This window comes from Phoenix dactylifera, chromosome 8 (genome assembly GCF_051530095.1).
Source record: "Phoenix dactylifera cultivar Ajwa chromosome 8, Ajwa_hap1_PhDact_Kaust_v1.1, whole genome shotgun sequence".
In the NCBI taxonomy this organism is placed as follows: domain Eukaryota; kingdom Viridiplantae; phylum Streptophyta; class Magnoliopsida; order Arecales; family Arecaceae; genus Phoenix; species Phoenix dactylifera.
Window position 1 is genome coordinate 27364369 of NC_143197.1, and position 13192 is coordinate 27377560.

At 36.4% G+C, this 13192-nt stretch overlaps 1 protein-coding gene across 11 annotated transcripts in view; it reads right to left on the bottom strand.

Moving 5' to 3' along the window:
* Nucleotides 1-3347, bottom strand: part of LOC103717893 (protein MOR1-like) — a 33582-nt gene extending 30235 nt beyond the window's left edge. For 7 of the 11 annotated variants that reach the window (XM_088703351.2, XM_088703350.2, XM_039124870.3 and 4 more), the window contains exons 1-3: nt 2781-3107; nt 2462-2567; nt 2240-2363 (exon numbers count right to left, since the gene is read on the bottom strand). In XM_088703351.2, the coding sequence (XP_088559477.2) occupies nt 2240-2363; nt 2462-2567; nt 2781-2943 (393 nt within the window). In that variant the 5' untranslated portion in view covers nt 2944-3107. Of the gene's footprint in view, nt 1-947; nt 1088-2239; nt 2364-2461; nt 2568-2780 lie in introns of those variants that run through there. The other 4 variants (XM_039124869.3, XM_039124868.3, XM_039124871.3 and 1 more) reach the window with 3 other exon arrangements.
* Between the last annotated feature and the right edge of the window lie 9845 nt (nt 3348-13192).

The following is a 13192-nucleotide window of genomic DNA, read 5'->3' on the forward strand; positions in this document are numbered from 1 at the left end:
TATTTCCACATCATTTCAGAAGCAACACGCAATCTTCTATACCATTGCTTTGTGATAATGAGAAGGCCATTACCCAGATATGGTCGCAGCAATCAGGTGTCCTGGCAGGGCGGACTAAGGGTAGACTTAACTTTTGGCAATTTTTCTTTTGCACAAAGTGGCTGCCCCAGGGCTCAAACCCGCACCATTATTTTGTGATAATACACTCCCTTAATAGTGCAAACAAAAGAAAGTGAAGGACCATCCAACAGAAATATTATGGCCAGTCATTGCTGATCAAAGTACCAGCCAACTATAAAGACCTGATCATCCTTCTCTGGAGCTTTAATATTGCCAGAATTTTCTTTTAGTTTCACTCTCAGAAGTTTTTGGAGTACTTGGAATGGTTTCCAGACACCAATAAAATCAGGAAAAGGATCTGACCTTGCTTTCCTTTTTAACAGTCACTTTTCTCAAATAGGATAAAATAAGTGGCAAGCTAGTCCTTGTAGCTGAGGCAACTGAACTGCAAAGTGTCTCTTTAAGGTGTCCTAGTTACAATGTAATGAAGCGCCAATCAGTTAGTAAAAGGGTTCAATTCAGTCAGTTGTTTATTTCTTATTTGGAGCCCTCAAAAAAAATCCAACAAAATGCCAACTGTATGGTTATATTCCCTGTGGTTGAGATTTATTTCTTACTTGGAGCATCTAATCTGTACTCAATCTTGACTATGAAAAACACGTTTCATTACTTATTCAAAGACTCCTCGGACATGAAAAGTCATAGGCTAAAGCTTTTAGCTATAGTTCAGGTTGGCAGCTTAAGCTCTGAGCTATTTCCTAATTGAAATGTCCTAGTTGGGGTTAGATTTTTAACTAGTTAACCACATTAAGGGCTTTATCAACCAGCTGATTAGGCTTAGTTTGTTTATTTTTACAAAAGAAAATTCTGATAGTGGCATTATTTACCCAAACATAAGCAGGCTGCGGGCTTTTTCTCCTATCCACTTTCTTTCTTCCTTCTACTCTTCTTCTCATCTTCTCTTGTTTCCTCCACTTTTCCTTTGTTCTTTTAAGTTTTCTTCTTTCTGTGATAAAATGACATCCTTTCCACAGCATTTTACAGCCAGATCAGAAACAGATTTGCAATTGACCTACAGCAGTAATCATTTTCATTGACTTAGAACAGATTACAGGATGATTTTTTAGTATTCATGGAGCAGAGCATCAAAAGTTGAGTGTAATCCAGACCTAAATCCAGATCTGAATTCAAAGAGAGAAGTTGTTTTTTCACAAGTAACCACCACTATGATTACATTAACAGACCTATAATACAAGGTTGCTATTACTATCTTTGGTTATACTAGGGGGCTGTATGACTAATGCATCATAAATCATTGAAAAGAAGCTATCACAGGTAAAAGAGGAGAGGACTGTGGATAAGGGCTAGAAATCTAAATTAACAAACTTTTTTTGTAGGTTTGAATGTCCCCAAGCAGAATCCCAGCAAATATTAACATCATTATGCGATCATTGTAAGGCATTGCAGTCATGAAAGCATATGAACTTTTTATTGAAAAAAAAAAATCTCCACTACAAATTTGAAAAAGTGGACTTAACAACATAATCTCATTGGCATTATGCTCAATGCAGCAACCGCTCCTTAATTTAAAAAAAAATGACACCTGTTGACATGCATAGCCAAACATAAGTGTTACAGTTCCCCAGCACATATATGACTTATAGACATGTGTGAGGCAATACGACATGCATAAACATCTGCTAGATCACGATTGCAGAAACTTCGAACAAAGACCCCAAAATAAGTGGCTCGTTCCTCCCCAACTCGTATACTAATTATTGGTATCATACTCCTCATAACATGGTTCTCAGCAATGCAGCCATTCTCTGCATATTAAATTCACACTATTCTACACTCTTAAAATTAAAACCCTACAACAAGGAACAGAAAACGTGTGATAATTCACTGTGAACCACAAACTGAACATAATAAAAAGCAGTATGAATAGAAACTGAACCTTTTTAGCAAATCTAACGACGAACTCAGTTTTATGAGGGCAAATTCTTTTTCGTTACCTCACTTGTTTGTCGTTGTATCATGAATCATGGACAAAGCAATGGGTATATTGAATAAGTAGTAGTGTTTTTTTTATGGGGAAAGAAAAGGGGAAAAGTGGATGAACTATAGTTTATGCAAGAAGGCCAGGGTTCTGGGTTCATGGATGCTATCATCTTCTTACCAGGAAAGCATCTGCCGCCTCCAGCTCCACCCATAAAAGAAACGCCGCCTGAGATTTCTCCACAGTCTTGGGTCTACCAGTGAGACATTTCGCAACAATTGCATCGCACACTTCCTTCGCGTACCTGCATTCACAAAATCCATCCAACAAACAATCATAATCATCAAAGAAAGCATACAACTGCTACGCCAGCCAATGCCGCTCGACAGGCAGCAATCATACCTCCCGACATCAGCATCCGCAGCCCGTAAGAACACAATTAGGGCATCCAGAGCCTTCTCCTGTACAGGAGCATTCGAATCCGCCACCGTCTTCTTAAACAACGGCGCTAATCGCCACAACAAAAATCAGAAACCAACAAAATTAGCAAGGCCACCTCAGATCCAGTCAAGAACCAAAACACGGAAAAACATTAGATTTCAAACAGACATCCCCGTCCTAAAATCGGGATTCATCCGTCCAAGCAACCGATCCCCAGATCGCGGCGATCAAAGGGTCGTTCCTTGAAGGAAAGGGATGAGGGATCGGATCGGGGGCGTACCGAAGTCGCGGAGTCGGGTATCCTTGGGATCGGAGATGGACTCGCAGAGGGCGGCGAGGTCGATGTTGGCGTCGTTCCGGACCTTCCAATTCTTGTGGAAGAGCCGCTCCTCCCACGGGAGCTTCTTCGCCTCCTTCAGCAACTTCTCGTCCTCCGTCGCCATCGCCGCCTCCTCTCTCTCTCTCTCTCTCTCTCTCTCTCTCTCTCTCTCTCTCTCTCTCTCTCTACGAATCTACACAAGAAACGCCCTTCCAGCGATGGATCAGATGGTGAAGGAGGAGAGGTCTCGTCGTGGTCTTCTTGGATTTGGGATCTCCCTCTGGCTCCGCCGGCGAGCGGGGAGAAGAAACAATTAGGAGGAAGGGAATTTTTTTGTTTTCTTTTGGACGCGAGGGAGGGGGCTTTGGAGAGCGAAAGTGCGGGGGACGGAGGTGGAACCGGAGATTTGTTCCGGTTGGCACGTGGGAGACGGTAGGTTAGGCGTCGGCGGTGTGGGTTGGCACGTGGGAGGACAGCGTGCGAAATCGCACGGCGTCAGGGGGGAGTGTCGGCGCCGGCACGAGAGCCAAAAGCGGGGTTTGAAAGAATTCAAAAATCGGTGACGTTTGTTCTGGTTTTGTCTTGCGCTGCCAGATGCGGCGGTGGGGTTGGAATTCGATGGGAGTTGGATGAGATCGGGGAGAAAAGGAAGCGTTTTTACGGATGACCCTCGACCGTCACTGATACACGGCACGAGCGTTGCACGTGAGTTTTGATAGTGATATTTCTCCTGAGTGAGCTGCTTAGTTAGCGTCGCCAAGGTTGATGGTTTATTAATACCGTTGTGTTTTTCGCATTGTGAGATTGGATAGGTTTATGTTCCAGACTTTTCTGCCTTTGTCCTTGATCCTGTTCATAAAATATAGTTGCAACTAGAGGATGTCAAGTTAAAAAATGAAGAACTCAAAAATGTAGCTTGATTTATGTGCGTAGCCTTTCATTGTTTATAGGGTAAGATCGGAGTATCATGTGCGTTCCACATTGTCGCAAAATTTTAAATAAAATTAAAATTTTAAGAGAGAAAAAATGTTGCATCTCCCTCTCTCTCTCTCTCTGTGTGTGTAAATATTTGAAGAAAAAGATTCATGTTACTCTTCATCTATTTGACTATTCAATGTCCTTTTTTCGTAAAATTTTATATGTCATTGTTGCTTCTTTAGCTATTTTGCAACCCTTTCACTCTCTCATTCTTTCGTATCCAATCATGCATGCATTCGCTATTTGATTGTTTCTCCTATCTTCTCCAATTTTAGCAATTTTAGCCTTCAACAATAACCTTCCATCTCTTGAGTGCATATGCTTCATCCTTTATATCCGGGTTCTTTTGCCTTGTGAGTACATGAGAAATGTGTTTCAAGCTATCCCAGCTTTAAAAATTAAATATTTGTATTTGTTCAATCCAAGGTGAAAAAATAGATTGAAATGAATGCTACGGCATGCAAAAAATAATCATATGCCATGTCATCGATTTATTTCGGTACAAGTATTAGTTATTCAATTCATCAAAGTATATCTATATGGCTATAAGCATTTTTGGCTTCATAACTTATGCCTATTGATAATGAAAGTCATTGAGTGCCTTACTAGAATATATTGAAAATAGTGATATTTTCAAAATATTTTATTTTCTCGCTCAATCTCTTTTCTTGTTGTGTATCAATTGAATGTTTTTACAATGGATTCATATTGATTCAATTATTTCCAACAACCTAGGAAGTCATCATGAAAATAGAAAATATTTGGATAATATAAATTTGAACATATGGAGAGGGTATTCCAAAAATATGGGACGAAAAAATGCTGAGTTATCTTAGGAACCAAAGAGTGATTCTTATTACACAATAGGGCATTCAAAAAATCATGAAAAGATAAAAATTTGTTAGTCACATGTCAAAAAAATAAATATGATAAATTATTATTAATAATTAAGATGAGAGAGATACCATAGTGTTACCAGATTTTGCCCCTTAATAATTAAGCAAATATTGAACAATTTTGTTAGCTTGTGGTTTTGATGGACCCCGATGCCAAGCCTACGAGTGCAGGAAAATTGAATGAAGATTTGGTTAATGGATATCAAGATTGGCATATTCTAGACTAAACCCTTTACAAGTCCTAGGACCACTAGATGTTTGATATGTGACAATGAACCACATCTCTCATGCCATTTATGCCTTTGTTCATATTTATATATATTAAGTTGTACCATACTTGTCATGTCATTAATAATTTTGCGGTTCATTTGTCTTTTTACATATACATGCACACATGCACACATGTATGTACATATATTATATTTCTGGAAAAAAATGAAATTTCCAAATTATCTTAAAAATGCGAGAACCAAAGTGATAGGCAAAATCAAGCTATTTTTATTTCTCTTATGCGTTTAAAGAGATATAATGCTAGATGTAAATTGTCCCTTCATTGCAAGGCAATAATGGGTTCAGAACTTGTGTCCAAAATACGACCAACTTTTGATGCACTAGCTAAATACACAGCATCTTTATACTTCAAACACGAATTGCATGTCCATCCATTATCCAAGCTTTGAAATATAACAATACCTCTTTAAACATAAATCGTAAATTCATCTATCATTTAAGCTTTGGAATCATAATGTGGTGTCTCTCTTGATTTATATCATACATATATAAGTACCTATAAATATACAGGCGCATGCATAAATATAATTAACGAGAAATCCAAATAGTTGCATCATTTTAGAGCATAAATTACAATTTACCATTCTGTACTCATTTAAGTAAAATAATATTTTAAAACTAAAATAACAATATCGATTAGAACTGATTTTTTTTTGCCAAATAAATAATATTTTAAAGAAATTTCCATGGTATAAATCCTTGACTTCTTCCAAGGCCAAGTTTTTCAGGAGAGGTGTCAATCAAGCAAAAATTATAATTCTTTTGCTGGATAGATAGTGTTTCCAACAAATAATGCCATAGTTTTTCATCTACTATAAATTATTTCGACCAATAACAAACCTTATAGCAGCCATTATCCAGTATGTATAAGCTAACGTCATCGCCAATCTAGGTTAATAACAATTATGGGGTTTTTTTTGTGATGGTGGAAGAGAAGTTCATTGAGGAGTCTAATAATTTGGCAAACCAAAATGAAACACAAAGCCACTAGCATATAATAATAGCAATAGCTTGTAGATGTCTACTACAGACATACTTCCATGCAGTATTTTTTTTTTTTGATGAAGAGGGAGACAAAGGCACCCAGCCTTTATTAGAAAAAGAAAGTTTACATAAACTATTTATAGAGCATTTGCAAAAAAAGATGGACATACTTCCATGCAGTAGACTACGTTATTATTTGTTCCATCCAAATTATGAGTTGGATATGTACTGGGTCAGATGCGGAAAGAAGCTAACCAATCTACAGTGAAGTTAGCTTCACAGTACGCATGGACTGCCTTAAAGATCTCCAAAGATGAAGAAAGATGCTTAATGTCTTGCAACAAAGGCCTGTCAGAATTGTGGATAGGCTGCTGGTTAATCCAGCTTATAATGGTACTAGAATCACCTTCCAATATAATTTTTTGTGCAATTAAGAGTGACCACTGCGGCATGGATTCCCTCGCAGGCTGCTCTTAACTCTGTTGTCATCATCAAATTGGTAATAAAAAGCTTTGTTCCAGCAAGAATAACGGCGTCATTATGATCTCTTATAATGAATGCTCCACCTCTCGAGTGGTTGCTCACGGAGCCATCGAAATTAATCTCCAGTACCTAAAAAGGAGAAGATATAGCCATATAGGGGGGCAACATCCATAGTGCAATCAATAAGTTTAGGAGCAAATGGTACGTTCACCCATGGAGGTTGGATTTCCCTTTTACCAGTGTTGCCCGTATCGAAGCAAAATTAAGCACCAATTTGGCAGCCGTGCGAGCAAGGAAAGCGACACACCTGGTTCTTAAGTCATATGGCCCAAGGCCTCCTTGATTCTTGGGTTTATAGAGAGCATTTCATGATACTAAATGTAGACCCTTTCGATCCAAAAAGGATTTGAGCTATTGCTGAATTTTACCTTTGAGGATCCGTGCGAGCGTGTGTTTAATCCCACATTAGATAATTTATATTAGAACTCAAAGTAGTTCTACAGCAGTTTCAAAGAGAGAGAGAGACACACACACACTTGCTCATGAAATAGTACTGAAAGATGTTTTCGATGCCTTCTTTTGAATCAACTCCCTCGCCACTTTCATTGACGATCTTGCTGATTCTATTCCTTCCTCTCCGTATAATGCTTGACTGATGGAAAAAAAAGTAGTGCTCATGTCACCCTCTCTTAGCCATAGAACCCGGGACTTTCGCCTCCATAGATTTTCCTTCTGTCTTGGGATATTGTTATGCCCCTGTAGTTTTTTTCAATATTATGACACACCTATAACCATCAAGTCCATCACATATAATGTCCTCCTCTTGCAGATCTTGAATTTCCTTCTCAAGAGCCTCTTTTCCAATTAAGATTTCCAGCTTCCTTTTTGTCCCAATTAAGAAGAGATCTTAACAACTTCATAATTCCGAGGGCTGAGGATAAGCCCAAATACCCCCTCCAAGCTCTCTTGACATCTTCATGAACCCCCCAACAGCTGAGCCAAAGATGCTCAAACCTAAAAGGAGCTGGTCTTCTATTCCTATCATTCTGCAATTGAACTAGAATAGAGTAATGATCCTATCCTAATCTAGGAAGATGTGACACTTGGATTTCAGGGAACAAATCTAACCAAGTGGAGCTGGCCAAGCCCCTTGTCCAATCTTTCCTAAGCCCATGATAGACCTCGCCAATTATTACACCAAGTGAACGGCATATCAGTAAAACCTAGATCCATAAGGCCATTACCAACTATAAAATTCTAGAATTTCCTAACATCCCTATTAAACTGAAATGATTTGCCTCCTTTTGTCTCAGAAGAGTCTCTGATCGCATGAAATGTTCCAATAGCATTAATGGAATCTGCAATGATATCACTTTAGAAGCCATTTCAGTCCACTTGAGATAGGCCCTTTAATTAAGATACCACCTAGAAATCTGTCAGCCGAAATAGCGAAGCATTCCATCCTTCACCAATCATACCGTGGGCTCGACTCAGCAAATCACCAAAAAGACGAGTCTCCAAAATCCAGCAAATAACTGGACTATAAGTCCGAACTATCTTCTTAAAATTATTTACAAATGAAGGCTTAGCAGCACCTCGACAGTTCTAGGATAAAATTGACATGAATAAGGAACATAGGGAGAAACAACTGAGCTGACCCAAGCCTGATTCTTCCCATCCAATCTAATCGCCAGTGCCTCAGATTCCAGCTGTGGGATGTTCCATGGGATTGGAGAATTTATGAAAAATGTACCAGAAAATTAAGATACACCAAGATCTTTGGTCTTCACTTGGATTTAATTTTCATGGATTTGCTGTACCTACCTTTTTTTTTCTATTTTCACTGATCTAATTATAATAATATTTAATAATAATATAATATAATCTATTATTAGTTTAGATTCTAATCAATTATATTCTATTATATTGCTATATTATATTACAATATTATTATATTATATTATTATATATATATTATGTTATAATTATAATAATATTATATTATATTGTAGTAATATTGTACTACTAATAATGCATTACTATATCATATCATCTCATATCATATTGTGTTATTTTATTATGTTGTGGTATTCAATATTATATTGCATTCTATTATAATAATATTATACAAAATAATAATATTTTCATATATAATATTATATAATTTTATATTACATTATACTCTACTATGCAATACTATGCAATATCCTTTATTGTCATTATAGCATACCAAAAGTACTTTTTTATTTTGGTTATCAGACATATGTTAAAGTTTCACAATATTTTAAAAATATAGTTATCAAACAGTAAATAGCTTTTAATAAAAATTCTACTTCTAAAAGCTCTACTATCAGTAGCAATCCCGAATACAGCCTATGTTGTTATTTTGGAGATTCCTAGGAATTTTGCACATATTCTCATGGTTAAATAAGTAGTCTCAGGTTCATTTTGTTTGGCATGACAATCTTTAATTCCAATCAGTAGTTAACTAAGAGACAAATAAAAGTTTATGAACCCCTGACCAGATTCATTAGAAAATATGAAAACTTTCGGCCAGGAGCAGCCGGTATGTTTAAGTAATAACCTAATTAAGCTTCAGCAGGACTCTTTATAAATATAACCATATTCTGCATTGATCTTTCGTCCAATAAGAACTTATTTAACTATGACATACTTTTAATGTCTCTTAGTTTTTCATAACTAACAGAAGTCACTTTAAACTATTATGAAGGGATGAAAATGTCCATCTCTATATGTCCTGTCAAACACCAACACTGATAAAGCCACCAATAAATCTAATAGTAAGAAGGCATATAAACCTATACTACAATTTGACCTTGAAAGCTGTAAAATATTTATAACAATACCATGCTCAAACTAGGTAATATAACACCCCAACTAGAAAATATTCTTTAGTGAACATCTACGTGAACATTAGAGTTCTTTTTTTTCCCATCCCCTTCTTGCTTCTGTGAAAAGTCATACTTAAGATGTGATGTGAGAAGTTCCAAATGTGAGAATGTTGCATAGCCAAGAGTCCAAATGATGGTGATAACAGCAATCTAGGTTGCTCCTTGATGTGCTCATCTTTGAAGGTTTGAAGATCCAGCAAGAAAATAATTACTCGAATTTGACCATATTGGTCATAGCACAACAATCCTTTGCTTGCTGGTTAAGAACTCTTTTTTGGAACCAATAGTGTTAGCTTAATTGGTGAGTACCTTCATCTTCAAGTAAGAGAGCGGCCGTGAATAACCACCATATTTTATTAAATATATGTCACAATTTTGTCATCATAGGAAACCAACATCATGAAAGTTGGATTCTCGCATCCCAAGATTTTTCTTTAATCCAATGAATACTCATTGTAGTTTGGTGGTCCAAGAACTAAGAGAAATTACGGGCTTCCTGTAGAGTGGCGTCTCCATGGAACCCATGAACAAAAATCTGGTTGTTCTTACGCCCTTGATATCAAATCTCGCCTTCGGAGCTCCCCCCTAGAGAAAAGATTCCTATTAGTTTACACTTCTTGTTGTCCTTGGGCTCCACCAACAATTGGTTACTGCATCTTCATGCTTTTCATCAGAGCTGAGAACAGCTCTAGTCCAAGAATGGGTAAATGAAAGATCCCACATTGGCTAGACTCGTTTTAGAGCTCGGGCATATGAGGCAGGTGTCTCCAAATCTTGCAGATGCGTTTTGGATGGAAAATAAAACCAGGGAGGAGTCTGAGCGGCGCATGTGTGCGCATGCGGATCCCGGAACCGAACAATATTTGGTAGGGGAGCCCCATGTTCCCCCCTAATATGGCTCCCACGTGGGCACTCGGTGCCTCACCTGCCCCGCGCAGGCGGAGGCATGATATTTGGTATCAGAGCCGAGGACGACTCTAGGATGGGTGAATGAAAGATCCAACATCGGCTAGACTCGTTACAGAGCCTGGGGCAGGTGTCTCTAAATCCTGGAGACACGTTTTGGATGGAAAACAAAACCGGAGAGGGGTCTGAGCGGAAAAAATTGGTTAGACCTGAATCAGGAATTTGACTAGACCTAAACCAGAAATTAAAATTAAACCAGGTTAGGAACCCGATAATGAAATTGAGTCCTATGGATGGGTTGTAAACAGGTTAATTAATAAACTAAACTGGAATCAAGCTTTAATCCAAAATTGAACCAAGCTTGGACTAAGCTTGCATTTATTTTCAACCTATTTTTTAAAGAATTTTAAGCTAATCAATTAGGCTCATTTCCAGCTTTGTTCGAAATTAAGCTCAAATCAAGCTCAAAATAGGAGTAAAAAAATCAAGTTTATTCTCAACTTTCGAGCTTAAGATTAATTTCAGTCACACTCGATCAAGCCCAAGCTCAATCAAGTTTAGTTTGATTACACCCTTGTCACATGGTTGGAAAAATTACCTCAAATTTTCTAGTTGAACATTAGATTTACTAAGAAGCTTCTAGATTGCAAGCTTCATAGGAAGTTGATAGTGCCTTGTCAACTTCGCCATATAAGAAAACATGTTGTGGAAAAATTGTAAAAAAAAAAATTTGTTCAAGCAAATCTTAAATTACATCTAAATATATCTGACATGGCCATAAAAATTATTATAATTGTGCTGCTTTTTTAACAACCCAGGACCTCACCTAAAATGGCTAGCCGAAAGGTATTATTTGGGTTCCTTAATCCTGTATAAGTACCTAAAATCTATTCAGTGAATAACCGATGTGAGACTAAACACACGTCCACACGGATCCTCACATACTCTCCCCGTTTAAGCTCTGACGTCCTCGTGAGGCTAAGGGTTCAAATCCATTCAAATCGAATCACAAACACCATGATAGGCCCGTGGTCAGCCTCCATGAACCCGGTTGCAGTGTCTCCTAGTCCGCATAGGTTATGAGCTGGGTCCACTCTGAAGTAACAATCCACGACCTCATCCAAAATGGCTAACCGGAAGGTATTATTTAGGTTTTTTAATTCTGTATAAGTATCTAAGATCTACCTAGCGAATAACCGATGCAGGATTAAACATACGCCCGCACGGATCCTCACAGCTTTCCTTGGTCGCTCTTCCACTTGGAATTGTAGATTATCTACTGCAATTTTCGTTGGTCTCTTTTACTAAAGTAGATCGACAGTAACCTGGTGGAATTTACTTGGTTCAGCAGAAAAATCTCTTCATGCGCTTCCAAATACCGAACCTGGTAGTGGCATTAAGAGATCGACAATCAGATGGCTTTAAGACCAGACAGTTTATTTGAACAAATCCTGTCTATGTACAAGCTTATACACATCTTATTATAAATCATATCATTAAAAAAAGTTACTCCTAGAGTAAGAAATATTGTTTGGGAACTTTCTCAGAGAATCTTCATGGCTGAGTTTGGCTGAATAATTGACACCTCTACTCTGATGTTATGTGTTTAATTCATAATTTAAATGTTTAAACTCTTAATTATATATTTTTGGGATGCAGGAGGTCGGTTCATACCTTAGATCTGTACTGGGTTAGAATATGGTGGCCCAAACGGACCCAACCTAGGCTCATGATGGGATCGGTTTTAGAAGATAACTTTCACAAGGACCATCCAAATCATAAGTAGGGGCAAATCTTGCTTGGTACTACGCCATGGACTATTTGGAAGGCGCGAAACAAAACTTCCATCAAGGTATTTGGTGTCCAGATGGCCTGTCAAGTCTCTAACCTGAGCATGCGACATAGCCACATATTCCGAGACTCGGGAGAATATACATGACCTACAAGTACAAGTTGAATACAACCTTAATATTATTCGACGGTGCGGTCCCCATTTCAAAATAAAATAAAATAATTTTATTATTAATAAGTAACAAAAATTATCTAATTGTAGTTTGCAGTTATTTGATTGGCATAAGTGATGCTCTAACTATTTTTCCTCTTACCCATAAATCCAAACCAAAACTGAGTGCCAAGTATCCTTGACTCTAAAAAGAAAATAATGGAGTAGTGCGGGCTAACAAAATAGTAAAAATAGTAATAATACTAAAAATAATAATAATAGTAATAAAATTAAAATAATAATAATACAAAATAGTAATAATTTTAAAAATAGTATTAATGCTAACATAGTAATAATAATAGCAACAATACTAAAAATGGTAACAACATAATTATACCGATAATACTAATTATAGTAATCATATTAATAATAGTAATAGTACTAAAAATAGTAATACCACTAAAAAGAGTAATACTACTAAAATAGTAATAATACTAATAATAGTAATAATACCAATAATAATAATGATACTAAAATAGTAATAAAAGTAATAATAGTAAAAATAGTAATAGTACTAAAATTATGAAAATACTAAAAATAGTAATAATACGAAAAATAGTAATACTACTAAAATAGTAATAATACTAATAATAGTAATAATACCAATAATCATAATGATACTAAAATAGTAATAAAAGTATCAATACTAAAAATAGTAATAACACTAAAATTATGAAAATACTAAAAATAGTAATCATATTAAAAATAGTAATACTACTAAAAATGGTAATCATACTAATAATAGTAATAGTACTAAAAATAGTAATAATACTTAGAACGGTAATAATACTAAAAATCGTAATAATACTAAAAATAGCAACAATACTAAAACTAATAATACTTCTAAAATAATAATAATACTGATAATATTAATAACACCAATAATAGTAATATACTAAAATAGTAATAATAGTAATAATA